The sequence below is a fragment of the Clinocottus analis genome, unplaced genomic scaffold (genome assembly GCF_023055335.1).
Source record: "Clinocottus analis isolate CAN_PGR_092001 unplaced genomic scaffold, fCliAna1.0.p SCAF_13, whole genome shotgun sequence".
Classification (NCBI taxonomy): Eukaryota; Metazoa; Chordata; class Actinopteri; order Perciformes; family Cottidae; genus Clinocottus; species Clinocottus analis.
Window position 1 is genome coordinate 4,504,476 of NW_027175854.1, and position 17,210 is coordinate 4,521,685.

At 39.2% G+C, this 17,210-nt stretch overlaps 2 protein-coding genes across 2 annotated transcripts; one reads left to right on the forward strand and one right to left on the reverse strand.

Moving 5' to 3' along the window:
• Positions 1–216: 216 nt before the first annotated feature.
• On the reverse strand, positions 217–6,359 carry LOC137784231 (butyrophilin subfamily 1 member A1-like). The gene is made up of 9 exons (XM_068574743.1): positions 6,305–6,359; positions 5,823–6,088; positions 5,574–5,670; positions 5,006–5,272; positions 3,547–3,657; positions 2,182–2,250; positions 1,544–1,591; positions 1,157–1,283; positions 217–694 (listed from the first exon to the last, which is right to left on the reverse strand). The coding sequence occupies exons 1-9, from the start codon at positions 6,357–6,359 to the stop codon at positions 217–219; spliced, it is 1,518 nt and encodes a 505-aa protein (XP_068430844.1).
• A 3,475-nt stretch (positions 6,360–9,834) lies between these two features.
• plgrkt (plasminogen receptor, C-terminal lysine transmembrane protein) lies at positions 9,835–17,170 on the forward strand. Its single transcript, XM_068574850.1, has 5 exons — positions 9,835–9,991; positions 10,315–10,416; positions 14,355–14,485; positions 14,836–14,945; positions 15,094–17,170. Exons 2-5 carry the CDS (start codon positions 10,336–10,338, stop codon positions 15,219–15,221), a joined length of 450 nt encoding a protein of 149 aa, XP_068430951.1. The 5' UTR covers positions 9,835–9,991; positions 10,315–10,335; the 3' UTR covers positions 15,222–17,170.
• The last annotated feature ends 40 nt before the right edge of the window (positions 17,171–17,210 follow it).

The window sequence follows — 17,210 nt, forward strand, 5'->3', positions numbered from 1 at the left end:
AGCTAAAGCGAAGCTAAAACTTCAAAAGACTTGGTGCACGTATTACATTTTTAATCAAGGGATCTTGTAAAAAAAAAAACCCCGTAACAATAGTATTTAAAGCACATTTTGAGCTCATCCTATTTTCCAGCATATCTGTGTTTATACAAACCTAACCGCACACATACCAAGTGCTTAATGTCTTTGATAGTCACACACATGTGTGCCCTCAGTGCATCACACTGTTTGGAGCTGCAACACCTTCTCTGTCTCAACTATGTCCTTGAGCGTCGGGCAGTGTCCCGGGCAGGCCGTGACCAACACTCCGCATCCTCCTTTTTCCCTTAGAAGCTTCCTCAGCGACTCATCGAAGAGTTGGTTCCCTTCCCTGTACCCATCTAAGAGCAGCAGAGCCTCACTGGACTCAGTTAACACCGTTCTCAGCTCGTCCTCTGTTGATATCTTTTCCATGAGAGAGAGTTGAATTGTCATTTCCTGAAACAAGTCACCCTTCACCTTGCTGCAGTCGACAAGGAAGAGGAGTGGAAGGGTACTGAGATCGAGGAGGTTAGCGAGGGCATGTGTGGACCCCTCAGTCCAAGAAGAGACCAGGATGTGGGCCACGGTGGTCTTCCCGCTTCCTGGGGCTCCCTCAAGGAAGAGTGTCTCTCCTGCTTCTGGGAGTAAAGCTTGAAGATTCACAGGCTGGCCTTTACTGAAAAAACAAGCAGAATTGAGATCGCATGATTGACACACCCAAACAAATACGCTGAGTTAACCGGATTTGTCCACATACAAAGTTTCAGCTCTTCAGGCACATTAACAATGATGACATTAATAATAATAAACAGAATCGCTATCTGTGGATTTACTGCTCCATATGACCAACAGAGGAAAACTAAACCATCAGCAATAAGATTGACTATTTGTATATTTCTATTCCTAAAGTGTGTCATTGGTGCCACCTTTAGTGGGTTTGTACTGTGGTATTGCTACTTTTACTTTTAGTTAAAGCAGTTGAAGATCTGAGCAGACAGATAAATACGTTAGCTAACATTTAGCGAGCTAGATCAAAGAGAAGAGGGGCGTACTCAAACATTGTTGCTGTAAGTGGAAATGAGGTTGTAGACGTCTGGCGTTTTTATCATCAATGTGGAACTTTGTGTTTGTGACTCACTTGTTACGTAGCCTGTGAGGCAGCTCTTCCACAGCAAACGCCTCCCACTGGTGTCTCGCCTCCGAGCTGATTGAGAAGTCACAATAATGGGCTTTCAGAAACACCGCCAAGTTTTCCTCCATGGAAACTGCACACAATAAAAAAAACAACCTGATCATCAACGCACCCACATCATTGAATGGAACGGACACAATAGTGTGAAGAAAATGCTTTCTTTCATGTTTTCTTTCCACACGATGATGTTTTAGCAGTACATTTTAACATGAATGTAAAAGTAGTGCGGTCGGATGCTATCACAGACATGTCACAGACTTGTTCAAAACCTTGAACTTGTGTATGTCTTCACCTGAAAAAAACTGAAATAAACTATAATTCAGGGTCACTCACCTTCATTAAACACTCTTATCACTTCCTCGTCTTTATCTTTTTCGAGACCTGGTGGACAGAAGCAATCTTTGTCAGAACACCAACTCAGAGGAGAGTATAGTAATCAGTCAGTGTTAATAATTAGTCAGTAATGATACCGTGACTACATTCAGTCTACAAGGCTACACACGTTGTAGTACTGTAAATCAACTTTCATCCCAATGCAAAATGAAAACAATCTGAAGTCTACTTTTAACGACACAGAAAAGGAGATTTCTGCCCATCTGCATTCAAGAGAATAAGTCCAACAAACACACACTTTGGGTAAATTATTAAATACTTATATTTTAGTCAAGCCACCTTTACTCAGCATGCCTCTGGCAGAAATATTTTTCATATAAATATTTGATCTCAGTTTATGATTGGAAGTTCATTTATGACTAAACCCTGAAAGAGGACAACCGTGCAATATGCATGTCATTATATATCAAATATTAAGCTAGTTAAAGTATTTATTCTCTGGCTGGATCTGCTGTCAACATGGCTGCTACTTTGGTTGTTCTGATTACAAACCTGGAACACATTATTTAATGTGTGTTACATTCATTACATGAAAGGGTTGTGTGTGAAGTGGATTGTTCAGCGCTGTTTAGACTCACAGTTAATAACAGCAGCAGGACTGCCTCGACCATTGACCAAATGGTTTCTGGTACGATGAGCGCGGGAACCTGTAGAAAACAGATCAGTCAGTCACAGTCTTTGTTTCAAAAACTTAGCTTTCCGTTTGTTTGACTGGTATATTGGAGTGTATGAAACTTTTGGATTTGAATTTGTTCTATGCGTACCTTTTTATTTATTCTATCGCATTTTTCCTCAATTTCATACAGTATTTTCTCTTGTAAATGTTGTATTTTAGTTGAGTATTTGATATGTCCTTGTAAGTACATTCAATGTTTTACCGACAGACTTGCAACTAAGATTTTCAGGTATTCGTGAACTTTTTCTGAATAATGATTTAATAAAATCTTGAAATACTATCCATAAGGTTCTGGACCTGTAGCTAAAGTAACACGTCTTATTATGTTCACACATTCGTATGTGGAGACATACATTTACTATTGAAATGATGTCGATGTTTGTTTTGGGGAATTGTATAAACAACAAATGTGCTGGACTGAAAAACCACCCACGCATTAACAAATATCCTCAAAATCCCCTGTCACACAAGAAATCAACAACCCGGGTGTTTCCAAATTGTTCGTGACACAATAAAGCCCAAAAGCCATGAGTCATGAGTCATGTTGATAAGAAAACATGCTCGGCAGATCACATGTTGGTCCATTTTCAAAACAGTCAACATATACATTTCATAACGTTTTATATAATGCATTCAGAGGGAAAATAATCTGCATGGTTGGCTGCATTTTTGTTTCTGTTGCAATGACAAAGTTCTTCTGCCCATTTTACAAAGACAAAAAGTTCATGGCTTTGACACCGGAAAGACACTGTAGACGCTGACTAAGGGATTATTATTAAGGTTATGCAAATAAGTTCTGTTAAAAAGTAATTTTTCACAGAGGATGTAACAGTTAAAAATCCCTGTGAATAATTACCATGATGAAATGATAAAGAAAAAAGATACACAACTGGATTTTCCACATGTACTGCAGATGTAGAGATCCTGTTCTCAAGGGAAACCCAGCCCTGCAGCGATCACGCATATCCAGCACACACACTGCCTTTGGGCTGCAGATTGAGTGTCCCAGTGGTGGAGACAATTGGCTTATGATTCAAATAATCATTTGCACAAGTCTCTGTTGTTGTGTATCGCTGTGAGTACTGCTTCATATACGGCGTCATGTACGATTGTCACCATCGCTGTGCGTTGAATTCCGATGCATCGTCTCCAATCTACACCTGCATTCGATGTATTGTGTGTGCTGTGGTTGTTGTGAACAACCCATCCTGAACCTGTTGGGCCGCTGTAATGGGCTGTACACGTAAAGAGTTGAGTGACTGCTTACCTTTCTGTCGTCTGTACATGAGCACTGCGATGATGATGACCACCATTATCACTCCTATGCTCAACGCAACGATGAGAGCATCGTTTTTGACACGAGGAACGAGAATTTCATCTGTGAGAAGAGGGCAGAAGGATTGGTGTTAACATTTGCAATTACAGGGGCAGGGCATGTGTTGGCATTTAGTGAGTTACACCCATGCTTTTAATTTGTTTGACCACTTGGGAAATAACCAAATATACCAAATACTCAGCCATTGCCAACTTCCCCTGGCGCTTGAAGTAACTCGTGCGTGTTTACTTGTTTTTTATTAGTTGTGTTTGAGGTTATTATTTTAAACCTTCTTCTTTTTGTTGTTTCATTTACAGGCGGTTTCCTTTATTTAGATTGAGAATTACCAGACACTTTTTGAGCTTAGTTCAAAAGTACTTTATCCAGAAGAGCAAACATACTGTGTACGCAGAAACACAAGCAGCCTACACAAACACATAAAGAAGCCACACATTTCTACATATGACAAAATCTCTTGTAATACAACTCCAACACACTGCTGAGTCGAAGCACAAAGCCAAACACCTCCCACAGCTTCACTGAGAAGTGATGCTGTTACTCTGGAAACCTGTGAGCGAGAGCTGGTAGGCTCAGATATCTTTTCTTTGTTAGCATAATCATATGTGGTGTGGGTTGTCAGCAGATATAGTTCTATCAAAAAGAAAAAGTGAACATAACAGGAAACTGCAGTTTGATAAGTGTGCAAAGGATGGTGTTATATTTCCTGTTAACACAGCTGCCATGAGGGGAAACAATAGTCTAAATAGTTTCAGAAAAACAGAGGTACTGTGATTTACTGAGGTAATAATAGCAGTACCATAGAGTAACTGCATTCAAAATGCTGCTTGAGTAAAAGCACAAGCATCAAATTGTGCTTAAAGGACCAAAAGTAAAAATTAGTATAACAATGATGCAGAATGGCCCATTTCAGAAGAATGTATATTATATTATTGGACTATAAATAATGATGAATTATGTGTGAGCTACACTTGTTGCAGCAGGCAAAGGTGGGGCTGATTTCAACTGATTACTCAGTGGTTTTCAGTATATCTATAATAATCTGTTATCACTTTTTGGTGGGTTATATTTTGTAATAAATGTCTGAATCTGCAACGTAAAAATGTCTGATAATGATCTAATGAATGTATTAGAATAAAAAATACAATGTTTCCCTCTGTCATATAGTCAAATTAAAGTGTGAAGTAGCATTTAAACAAAACATATTCCTGTAAAGTACACATGTACTAAAGTACAGTACTTGAGTTCACTGGCCATGTTTGACCTGGAGATGTTGCAACTACACTGTCGACACACCAAACCCCCTGTGGTTTCATGTGCCATGCATATTCTCTCCAGTTAAATCTTTTGAGTCCTGTCATGAGAGAAAGCCTGAAAGGGAATAAAAAGGTACCTGGAATGTGAAATGTTGCAGAGTTGCCATCATTTGTAAAGACACATGTGTAGTTGTTTTTATCCGATGATCTGACGCGTATCTGACTGGTGACTGTGAAACGCTGGTCTGCGCTTGACACGGAGCTGGTATTGGATGTGAGTCTTTGCAGGTGTCCGTCCTGCCACACAACAGAAGACTTGGGGTATCCCTGAGACTGGCAGGTTAGCAGCGCCTCATCCTCCTCATCCTCCTTCTGAATGCATTTAGTCACTGCTTCATAAGGTGCTATGGGAGAATCAAACAGGAAACATCCAGAATTACTATCTAATAACACTATGATATAATCGTATGAGTATGCTCAAGTGGTCTTGTATGTTGAGGGGAAGATCTTGAGGAAAGTTTTGAATGAGCCGAAAGCATCCTTTACTGAATTGAGTAATATTAGTCTTAGTTTCATTTGTATCATTGGGTATGGTGTGACTGCCCAGAAATGACCACATGCTGTGGCTAATGAGCAAGAGCATTACCAGAACAAAGCCCATGAAGTCTTCCACCAAACCCCCCAAAAAGTACACTGTGTACTCACCTACAACGGACAACCGTATTGTTTTATAATCAGCGCCTTCTTCTGTAAGTACCAGACACTGGTAGGTCCCAGAGTCATTGATCCTGAGCCCAGAGACCTTTTAAGAGACAGAAGAAGAACATAGAGTCCTTAGATGTGTGGCCACATGAAAATGATATGCACTCACAAAGTAGAGGTTTAGATACACCAAATGTTAAATTAAGGTGATAACCCTACAAATGATATGTAAATCTGAAGACCAGTATTGACCTGTATCTTGGCCCGGCCTTCCTGCAGCTCCTCGGTGAGAAGCCTCACTCTACCCCGATAGTCCGGATCCCGGGACGCCAAGTTCTCCTTCCAGTCATCCATGCGGTACACTTCCCGAGCCGAGGAGAGGGAGCTGATCCAGTGCCAGGTCACCTTGAGGACAGCTTTAGGATTTGATAGTTTAGGCTGAAACCTGCAGCCCATCACAACATCTTCTCCAAACTTTGCCTCGTACGTGGTTTGCTCCGCCTCAACAGTGAACAACGCTGCAGGGAAATAGTACAAAGTCATTTCAGGATTAATGTCAATTTGTTAAACAGCCCTGAACCAATAAACCATACAAAATTAAACTCGCTAGATGGTTGTACTCATTTTTTGAAATTGGGTTGTGTGTAAAATAACAGTAGAAATGCTTAATTTAGATGCAATTTGTGTCCTTATTTGTTCATTAATGTCTCCACTGCTGGATTCTTACTACACACCTGAGAGAGATGGTTGAATCATCACTTGCAAAACGACAATTAGGGCCCAGTCCATCGAGGCCTCTAAGAGAGAAACAAAAAGGAGATGTACAGATGTCGACAGTTTTGGGCTGTTACCCTGAAACATGAGTCATTTTACTGGAAAAGGACAGATTTGAATTCTCAAGCTACAGTCAGTTTAATCTAGTTTACTTCTTTCTTCTGCAAAAGAAAAGTATGACAAACAGCTGTAGTGACACAGCAAAACACATCACATGTTGATGAGACATACATGATATTCCTAACACCAGCATGACTGAGCGCTGCACCGCAAAGTAACTTCCTCATTGTGAGCAAATAGCCTATGATGCCTATGAAATAGCCATAATGCAGTGATTATTATTATTGGAGTGATAGATTCAAACACAAGCGATAAATGGCAAAATACATTTTTATGGAGAAAAAAAAAACCCTGATCAATACTAATTACAAAATAGAAAAATACAATTGAATACTACAATTTAGTCATCATAGTGGAGGATTCTATTATCCATAATGATAATAATAACAATGATGATTGCTAATAATGCAAATTCAAACAATAATAAACATCATTATAATGATTAACATTATCAGTAGGGACAGTAACTGTTTCACTTATTATAATTAGACTTATTTAAGTTTGCCAGTGAGGACGAACTGGACGGTCGTGTGTCCATCATGTGTTCTTACCTGTTGGTCTGGCAACAGCAGCAGCTTCTCATCCGGTGCTTCCTTCTCGCTGCAGCTCTGGTGTGAACTGAAGTCCCAGTCTGTGGCGCTACGGGCTATAAGATGAAGTTCCTCGATAGAGGAACAGAATGAACGTGGGAATGTCCTCACAAACACCCACCCACAAACAATGAGTGACACACACATTCCAGCTCGACATGTCCAACATTTCTGAACAACCTAAATGTCTGCGACGCGGGTTTACGTTGTGGAGTCATGCTTTTTTTTTTTTTTTTTTTTTTTTAACATTAAGAAGGAAATAACAGTGTGTGGTCCCCCTCGTGTGAATATCGTTGTAAAAAAAAAAAACTCACTCTAAAAAATCACCATTGCCTCTCGCAATTTCACAAACTGCGAATACACAAGTCGTCTGTTGTAAGATTAACCATTGCAGAAAGTAGATCAAGGAAAGAGTTGACATACACGGAAACAGACCACTGCAGTTACTGTAAGCGGGGAAGCAGGCTTCTTATCTGGCTTAAACCTAATAAAACAGCTTTAATGCTGACCGTAAACTCTCGCTGTTATTGTCTGATATGTGTTTCAGCGCGGCTTCACAGTTTTGAAGATTATTAATCAAAGATGTCTGTGGGGTAGGATGCATTTGAAACTGTGAGCAGTTCTGGGTTTTTCCATGTGTTTCGGTCTCTGTGTGTCATCCGTTTGCCGGAACCGAGTTAGATTGAGTAAACTGTTTCCTATCCTTGTAATGTAAACATGCAATGTTGCAAGTAAAAGTTCAGCATTCAAAAGCTTACTTAACATTACAATTTTGTATCATCAAAATGTACTTAAAGTATCACGAGAAAAGTATGACTTATACAGCAGAACGCCACAGCTCAGAATGACGTCACTAAATGTGGATTACCATGTTGTATCTGGTGGAGCAAGATGCAATTGCTTTATAGATTGAGTTTAGTCAGTTGAATCTGAACCATATTTTGTCAACTCACCACATGTTCAGTATGTCAAATTGTTTACTGCAAAGTAATAAAGTATAAAGTACACATTTGCCTCTGAAATATCGAAGAAGTAAGTAATAGAATATGGAAATACACAAGTAAAGTACAGGTTCCACAAATTTGGACACAGAACTACATACATAGTTTCTTTCCACTACTGATAATATTCCACTATCTCTCCTACCAATAGGCTCCGACAGTACAAAGTAAACATGTTTCAGTCAGGTTTGACTTGCAGGTGCAGGTGCTGCTCTCCGCCTCCTGTGTTTGGGAATTCCACCTGGCTGGTGGGAACTTAGTGGCGTGTGCTTGTTAAACATCATGTTGTCACATGTTAACCTCAGTGAATATGAATCTCTTTGCTTTTCATGTCCACACAAGTCAACAGGTGTAATTATGGAAAGCTGGGAATTGGAATAGATTGATTAACACAAGTTGCCAGCCAGGTGGAATTCCACAAGAGGCGGAACTGTTGCATGTTGCATGGAGCACGCACAACATGCTAGGATGTGGGCTTTCCATCAGTTCATAGCGGCATGTACATGTTGGCTCACACTTTATTTTTTGTTACGGAAATGTGATAGTTATCTGATCTTATCAATGATTTTGAAACAAGGGAGTTAATTACTCCATTTTGGAGATCCCGGGGAAATCTTAAATTGTTATGGATTTTATAATGGAGGTTAAAGTTAAAACAGGTGAAGATGCCATTGCAGATAAAGGTTTTTGATACAGATCTTGAAATATTGTTTTACCAGGACATCCAGCGTCTACAGTGCCCAAGCCTTAACATGCTACTGCAGAGTGCACTGAGAGAACAAGACTCAGTGTGGTATGGTGTACAGTAGGACAGTGGTTTAATGCTTATTGTTTATTTACTTTTGATGGTTCAATTTAAATGTTGCCTTTTACATGCTTTTAGTATGGCTCTTGAGATCATGCCTACATTTGAGAAGGATTGGGTTAGAAATGACGTGAACATTTCACCTCATAATTGAGGTTGATTGTGAACCCAAACGGTAGAATATCAAGTGTTATTTGTTCGGTAAGATGAAACTTGGCAAGGAGTCCCAACACTGTTGTTATGCCTTGATGAAAAAGGATAGCGCAGCTTGATCTGGTTCACTAAGACGTGCAGATTTGTACATGGATGTCAAGTCAGAACAAAACTATTAACATATTATATACCTACTAAATAATATTCCACTGAGAGGAACTGAAGTTTCTTGAAAATAAGAGAAGATTTATCATTTATAATAATGGTCGTGCAGTAAAAACGTCACACAATCGGGGGCTGGTTGTAATCCAGAGTTACATTCAGCATGAATCTGATTTAATCCTTAAAAAGTCTTTATTTTGAGACACATTAATTCAAAATGCATTACAAGCGTTTGACAATAAATTAATAACGAAACACCACCAGAGGGAGACATTTCTCTTTTAACTACCCTGGGACCATGGACTCTGGTACAAACCCTACTGAGCACTGTGTAGATTCAACTGTATATTGCTCCACTTAATTTCTTTCACTTATTCAGAGCAGAAGCTGCTAATAAATTGGTTGGAATGAATTCCTTTGAATCTCAAATGGGATTTGTCCCTGAGGAGAAACCCTCATAATATTCCTTTCTTTCATCGAGAGTTCGCAATGACTTGTTTTAATGGTTCACTGTCATTGTAATGTCCCTCTCTGGTATTAGGAAAATATTAGGAAAGCCTCATTCTTCTTTAGGATTGGTGGAAATAACATGGGTTTTTTATTTTTTTTTATTTTGTAGTATACCGGAAGTATGTGATGTATTATGAGCGGAGGCATTTGGCCCACAGGGCTGACTGACTGGCAGCACGGTGGACAGGAAGTTGGCTGTGGCCGCTTGATGTTTCCATAGAGGAGTGCCCTTGAAAACCTCGTCAGACCTGCTTTTGTGACCATTATCGTTACTTCATTTAGCCTCCCGTGTTCAAAACATATTGGGTATGTAAAGCTTTCATTTAGAGCTAACCAAGCTACCCCTCTCAGTCAAAACTGATGGCGAAGCATGAGAAGCTATTTAAGGGCGATGTAGCAAATTAACTAACAGGAGAGCCCAGAAAGTAGCGCTACTTTACGCCAAAGGTAGACGATGTGAGCGCGACGTTATGAGTCTCGAGCAGTTGAAAACCCAATAACGTTACACGTTGAGTCAAAGTTTTAACGTCGGTCGTAGCTCGAGAGTATTTGTGCCTGTACGTTTGGTGACGTGTGTCTTGCAGCTCAGCCTAATTTTGAGTTCACGTCTATTTGTGTCGTTCCCGTAGGTTGACTGTAACAACGGCGCCATGGGGTTTCTCATGTCTAAATCCATGGATGCCAACTTTAAGAAGCAGCAAGAATTCATGCTCCACAATGCACGGCTGCAGGTGAGTGAAGGCGCACACAGTCACGTGGTGTTTCAAAACAACACTTAAGGAAATGCACTTTTGGTTTTGGCACCCCCCCTCTCACCGCCCCCCCGGGGTTTGCTTCATGCATCTGCGACCACGTGGTCGTAATCTGAATGCACGACGGTAAATGCATGTAGTACCAGTTAAGGCTGGCTTGCCCACTGCCCACCAGAAGCCTCATGTCCACTGTGTGGCAATTAGATGAAGTAGGATTTTGTTACGAAAGATGGGAATTTGCATTTGGAATGCTTCATTGATGAATAATCCAAACATATATTTGATATAATTACCACATGGCAAACATGACACAATAAATAATATATATGTAGTGTAATGACTATTCAGTAAACATGAGACTATGCAATATGTCATATATGTAGAAAACAGACTGGCCATCACATCTATCTATCTATCTATCTATCTATCTATCTATCTATCTATCTATCTATCTATTTATCTTTCTTTCTTTCTTTCTTTCTTTCTTTCTTGTCAGCTTGGTAATCTGTTTTTTTTTTCTTGTCAAAAGCCAGGGATACAAGCTTCAGTTAGAAACCCAACATTTTCATTTAGAGACCACATGTTTTATTGCACTCATTATTTACTTTATACAACTGTTTTTGTTTGTTTTTCCTTTCTCTCTTTTCTTCTTTTTCGGGCCAATCTGGTGTGATTTATTCATGCCTGTAAGCTGCTGAGCAGCAGGTGGGATGTGTGACTGTCATAACAGCAATGACATTATCCAACTTACACCCAAAAGGTTGGTTGTGAAGTGGATGGCTATTATTGTTCCGTGATGACAAAGGTTGGGAAATTGAGTTTCGGAGAGCCCTTGTTTGGGTTGCAACGATGACTCACAGATAAATATGAGATGCATGATGTTCAAGCATCCCTGTAGTAGATCTACATCGTATCATCGACCTAACTTATGTTTCTATATCGCACTCGGCTTTACTTTTGACTACAAAAGAACAAGACATTTCACATTTTTCAGTGATTTTAATTAAATTCATATAAACATTCAGAATTTCACTCAACAAAACACTCAGTCCGTCAAACCAAAAACGTCCGGTTCGCTAATGGTCAATTTGATTTTACTGGCTCTAATGATGAAATTGCATCTCTACTCACCCAACTGATGGGATAAGATTGACCCTGGCAATTTCAGAATATCGGTGCAGCAACACTGAAGCCTCCCCGTGCATTAAGATGTCAAAGATGATTGCTCTCCAGTGTTTCTCCAATCTTGTTGTTCAAAGCTAATCGTTCCTTTCTACACTCTTTTCTTGTGGATTCTCAAGTCAAAGTCATTAGGCTTTGTGTTTGAATCACGGTGTCTATGTTAAACATCACTTTAGTCAATCATCAATTTGGCGGATATGTGTGTCTATATGACACATGACCTGAGGGTAAGTAATGGCAGCTGTGGCATGACGTCAATGATGTTTTTGTTCATTTTATAGTTAATAGGGGTCTTGGCTGCTAATGATAGGGTTGTGCTTTTCATTCATTGACCTTTAGTGGGTTTGAATGTTAAGTGAGTGGTAAGGCCTCCCGACAAGGTTCTAGATGACGCAAACACTAATAATAAACCAAAATGTTGCTTGTTTTTAAAATGTAAGGAAAATACTTGTCGTACAGGTTAATTCACATAAATTAAGACCTTTTTTTTTCGAATGGAAGTCATCTCTGAAAATACAAAAAAGCACAGCTAAAAGCACATGATGGTCACCATTGATGTTTCTGTCATTAAGATTGTAGATTGTAGCACTTCTGACAGAGCAGCTATACTCTGGCGCCGGTTACCCATTAGAACACATATCATTATTATTAATTACCTACAAGGCACTTAATCAAGTTTTGAAAAACGTGTGTGTGTCTGTGTGTGTGTGTGCGCGCGTCTAGTTTTCTGTTACATGTACTCCTTTCAGTTTGTAGACTGTGATGATCGTGTGTATCAGTTTTCCAGGTATCGCTTCTTACTGTAGCCTTTAGAAATGTCAGTGAATTTCCCGCTCACGTCTCACCTCTGCTCTCACCTTCAGAGAACTCATTGTGGCTCAGTTCTTTCTTTCACATTTCTTCACCGGTCTTTCCGGTCACTGTCTCCCTCCACTGCTTTTCCAAGCTTGCGTCCTAATCGACAGTATTGATCTTACTATTTTATAAAAGTAATGCCACGTTCTTCATCTTTTTGTTTAGTAATTCCTGTTTCTTGTCATACATGGGTTAAAATATGTCGGCAGTTCAGAAAGCAAAGTCCCTGAAGGGAGTGGTAGGTGGCTGAGTTTCTGGATGGAGGAGAGCTTCTGCTGGCAGAGTTTATGATTGGAGAGTTCATCAAAGATGAATTGAATATCCAGGAGGATTCCCATACATGTGAAACTCAATTCCATGTCCGCTGCGTCAGTGCTGATGATGCTGAGGTTGAATACTGCGGTCTTGCTCTACATGTGTTGGTCTGGGCCTTTTGAGAGAGTCGGCATTGGGACTGAGAATAATGTCAATTTCAGTCAATAAATAATGAATCAAAAGAATGAAAAGCAGATTAATAGATAATTAAATTAATTTCAAGTGACATGCTACCAATCATTAAGTGTTTACTTGTGTTTTAATGCATTATGCAGATTTCACTTGGGTTTTACATCTGTGTAAAATTAACAAGAAGTAGGTAGTTTCCAAATCAGACATCCAGTATATCTTGTCTACTTCCTGTGTTGTGACCCAGATGAGAGAAGGAGTGACATCACGAGAGGTGAAGCCAATGTCGCGAAGAACCCTTCATCACACGTGACTGTAATTTCCCATTGTATTGAAAGATGACACACTTTTAAACGTGTGTAGCCTTCCTCTTCCTGGAGAAGTTGTCAGTGTCGTCAGCTCGGTTACAGTAATTGACTTCAAAGTTTTTACCAAGTTTTATGACCGACAAAAATATTGAAATGTACATACCAACTTCTGAGATGTACACAGAGGTTCATGCCGGTCTGCTAAGCAGACGACTGATTCTTCACTCGACAGCCCGTCTCCATACAGACGGAAGTTGTAATGTTTGTCTCACACAATAAGGAGTTGTGTCAGTTAAGTGGAGTTTAACTAAAAGCCCATTACTGTTCACAAGTGTTGATTAAACTCTTCACAATCAGTCTCACAACATGCTTTAAAAACAGGTTCTATTAGTTTTAGGAGTCGATTGCACTTCATTAATGGTAGTGCCTTTTGTAGTAGCTTTTATCCGCCAGAGACGGCGCAGTCCGGTGATTACAGCTTCACCCTGAAGCAACAATGATGAAGGTGTGACATTTTGGACCGACATGAACTGCAACGTGTCAGACTGGAGGCATACACTTGCGAGACTGTAATTCTAGTTTACGCCTTTCCTTCTATTCTACTACTGACTTTTATTCATCACAAGAGGATAATCAATTACATTTAGGAATCAGAATCAGCTTTAATGGCCATGTACATTTTCACATACATGGAATAGTCTCCGGTATTTTTTTTGCTCTTTGTACATGTACAAAAGATGAATATAAAAGACAAAAAATACATTAAGAAAACAGAAAACAGTGATCCAGAAGGTGAGGTGTCTGGTTAATTCTTCAATTCTTCTTGTGCTTTGTGCAAAGCATTGTCAATCTGTAGAATCTGTTCCCTCGAGACCGCCTCGTCCCATATTACGTCGACGTCTCCACCTCTGAAAGACCCTAAAAGATATGACAGATGTTGGTGAAGCATTTTTTTTTTTTCTTAACGTATCTTACCAGAGCTAATATCAGGCTATAGTATTTCTTTTTTTTAAATATTTGTCCTGAAACAAAATATTTCTTGTTACACGTTTCTACATTGAGAGACGCAAAGCGGTTGGTGTATTATGCTTCATTACATATTTTGTGCCCTGTCTCCTGTGTTTGTAGATGGAGCGTCAGATGCTGATGCAGAACCAGATGAGAGAGAGGCAGATGGCCATGCAGCTTGCCTGGTCCAGAGAATTGGTCAAATACTTTGGGACTTTCTACACCGTGACTACAGTTGGTCTCACCTTAGGGTGAGTTCACTGTACCTCCATAGAGATCAAGTCAAAGGGTTTGTCACAGGAGTCACAGTTTAACTGTGCAGCCGTTAGTCTTGCTAAATATTACAAGCCACCTGTTGATGGCACTACAGCAACATGACACATTCAAGTGGCTTTAAGTGGTTGTGAGTCTGGTTCATGTGACGTTTTCCACAATTTATCGTTCTTTATTCCCGTGGTTTAGGTATTGTAAAAATGTCAAGATAATGGCCCTCTCTATTACTGTGTGTATTGTAATGCAAATCTCAGCTTAAATGTTCTGTAATATATTTGATTAGCCAAAGTGGAAGCATGCATAATTTTTCTTTGTCACTTTTCTTCAGTGCTCTTAAAAGAAAGAAACCATTCCTATTGGCTCCCATCATCCCTCTCAGCTTTATATTGGCCTACCAGATGGACAGCGCCTATGGGACACTTATTTATCGCGTCAGAGGTAGGACTAAGCCACATTATTATCATCTTACACACTGGCTTATTTAAAAGGAGAGCATAACACAACTTACTGCACATAAATAGTTGTTTTTCACAGACACCCATTTGCCACAATATAACACATTGTATTTTTCCCGTTGTTCCTTCAGGGGAGGCCGAGTGTATTATGACTTCTGAATGTGACCGCCTGGGCCTTCCTCATGGGACTCCAAATTTTGAAAGCATAGAAAAAGCCCGCCGCGCTCGAAGCAACATCATCTCCTTTTTGGAGAAATGATAAGTTGTTATTTGTGACACAATCATCACCGTCCAGCCCATGCATTCACCCTTTCTGCTGTTGCTTGATAATAAGTCAACTGCCTTTTAGACATTATTTGAGTCTATGGTTTGCACTATTTCTTTTTCATGGACATTGAGTCAAATAAGTCAATATTAATTAATATAAAAATCATAATGTTTGTGGTGGTGGTTGTTATTAGAGGTGCAATAGGCCAAACAAAATAATTGTCAGTATTCAAATACATATTTAACATGAATTTTTGCATTCATTACATTGAACCATTTTAATGTAAATCACTCGATTATTGGATACTGACACAAAATTAAAGCAGAGTCCCAAATCCAGACTATATACTATGTTTATACAGTATGTAGGACAAACATTTACAAGTTATTTTACCAGTTATTATCGGAAAATTTCAACTTCCGATTACTATACTAATACAGAATGTAATAATGTAATAATAACCACAACTTCAGAAGGTTACTTCCTATTTAATCTTCACAAAGAGACATCAAATGTTTACGATAAAGGCCTTTACTACCGGCGTGCGATGACCAAACGACACACAAATGCAAAATACTCTCCTGCAAATATTCAGCATCAAAGCTATTCATAACAGCATCAATGCAAACGTGTGACAGTTGCAACACTTGGTGAATTAAAAGTTTAAATAGATTTGCGTAGGCAGTGGACTAACTTCTGGTCTCCTATTGACCCAGAGCAGCATCTGAGGAGTCCATCTCAGGTTGCCGTTGAGCAATAAGTGAAATGAACGGCTTTTATTGTTAAAAGGTAACACCGGGACGAGTGGATTTGGTCACTGCACTGACTGCCTTTAAGAATAAATATACTTTCTGGCTTCGTTCGGGCAACAGAGCCTCCGTAAAGTTGTACACTATAATAGTATTGAGGACAGTATGTACGTTCAGAACAATGTCATTGGTTGATGCCAAAAGCAAAAATCAAATCGTCCTTTTTTCTGGAATTTGTACATTTTTGTTCCGCGTAATATCGACACTCTATTGGAAAGTACTCGTAATATATGTTTGGCATCTGATTGTATTGTCAAAAAAATACAAAACCGGTGTATTACTATTTTACATAAAAGTATTTCATTCTTAATTTTGATTTCCAAGATTTGAGCTGTTCAATCAAACATATTTAGTATGCCAGCTGTCTGGTTTGACTTTTTGTAACATTTTCAGTTTGAACCCACCACATACTAAAAAGCAGTTTAGTTTATGCAAACTGGATTTGGGACACAGCGTTCGTATCAACAGAACGTGTTTACGTTTTGATCGTGCTGTTAGTTAAAGCTGCATTAAGTGATGTTGACCACTAGAGGGCAGAAAACGTACCTTTCACTTTACTCCGCAGCATCAGAGGTTATCGTGTTAAGTAAACATTTGCCTACTGCACATCAGGCCGACACAAAACAACATGAAAATCTCTTTGTGTATATTTTCTTTCTACCTGTCATGGAGAAATGTAACATTCACATGGTTGTCCAGCTCTAGTTCAGCTCTCAAACTCTGTTTTCACATGCTCGATACTTAACTTGTGTGTTTTCCTGCCTGGCGGGTAACTGGTACACATATTGTCAAAGAAATAATCAAAGCAGCTGCAGAGTGATCATGTTAATATAAAATATATTCAACACTGCAGAACTTTGTCATGACGGCAGGAAGATTGTTATTACTTTGAAGTGTATCACTAAAACATTTACTCACTGTTTGTAAAAGAGTTTATTTGCCACAGTCGAATATGAGTGTGCAGGAACTTTATGGCTAAGCTGAAGCATTGGTGCTCATTATTATTATCCCAGTTGTGGTGAGCGGATGTAACATATTACAAGGTGCTGATATTTATTCATCATAATTTTAACTCATGTTTGACATTATGGAAGCTATATTTGAAAATCCAATAAAAATAAATATTGCCAATTTCTTCTTTTATTTTGTGACATGCCGATAAACTTTAGAA

Excerpts from the sequence above, each read along its gene's own strand:
- plgrkt (XM_068574850.1), top strand. The coding sequence starts at position 10,336 with ATGGGGTTTCTCATGTCTAAATCCATGGATGCCAACTTTAAGAAGCAG. Across the intron at positions 10,417-14,354 it reads TCCACAATGCACGGCTGCAG|ATGGAGCGTCAGATGCTGAT; the intron begins GTGAGTGAAGGC and ends CTGTGTTTGTAG. Across the intron at positions 14,486-14,835 it reads ACAGTTGGTCTCACCTTAGG|TGCTCTTAAAAGAAAGAAAC; the intron begins GTGAGTTCACTG and ends ACTTTTCTTCAG.
- LOC137784231 (XM_068574743.1), bottom strand. The coding sequence starts at position 6,359 with ATGGACTGGGCCCTAATTGTCGTTTTGCAAGTGATGATTCAACCATCT. Across the intron at positions 6,089-6,304 it reads GATTCAACCATCTCTCTCAG|CGTTGTTCACTGTTGAGGCG; the intron begins GTGTGTAGTAAG and ends ATTTCCCTGCAG. Across the intron at positions 5,273-5,573 it reads AATACGGTTGTCCGTTGTAG|CACCTTATGAAGCAGTGACT; the intron begins GTGAGTACACAG and ends ATTCTCCCATAG.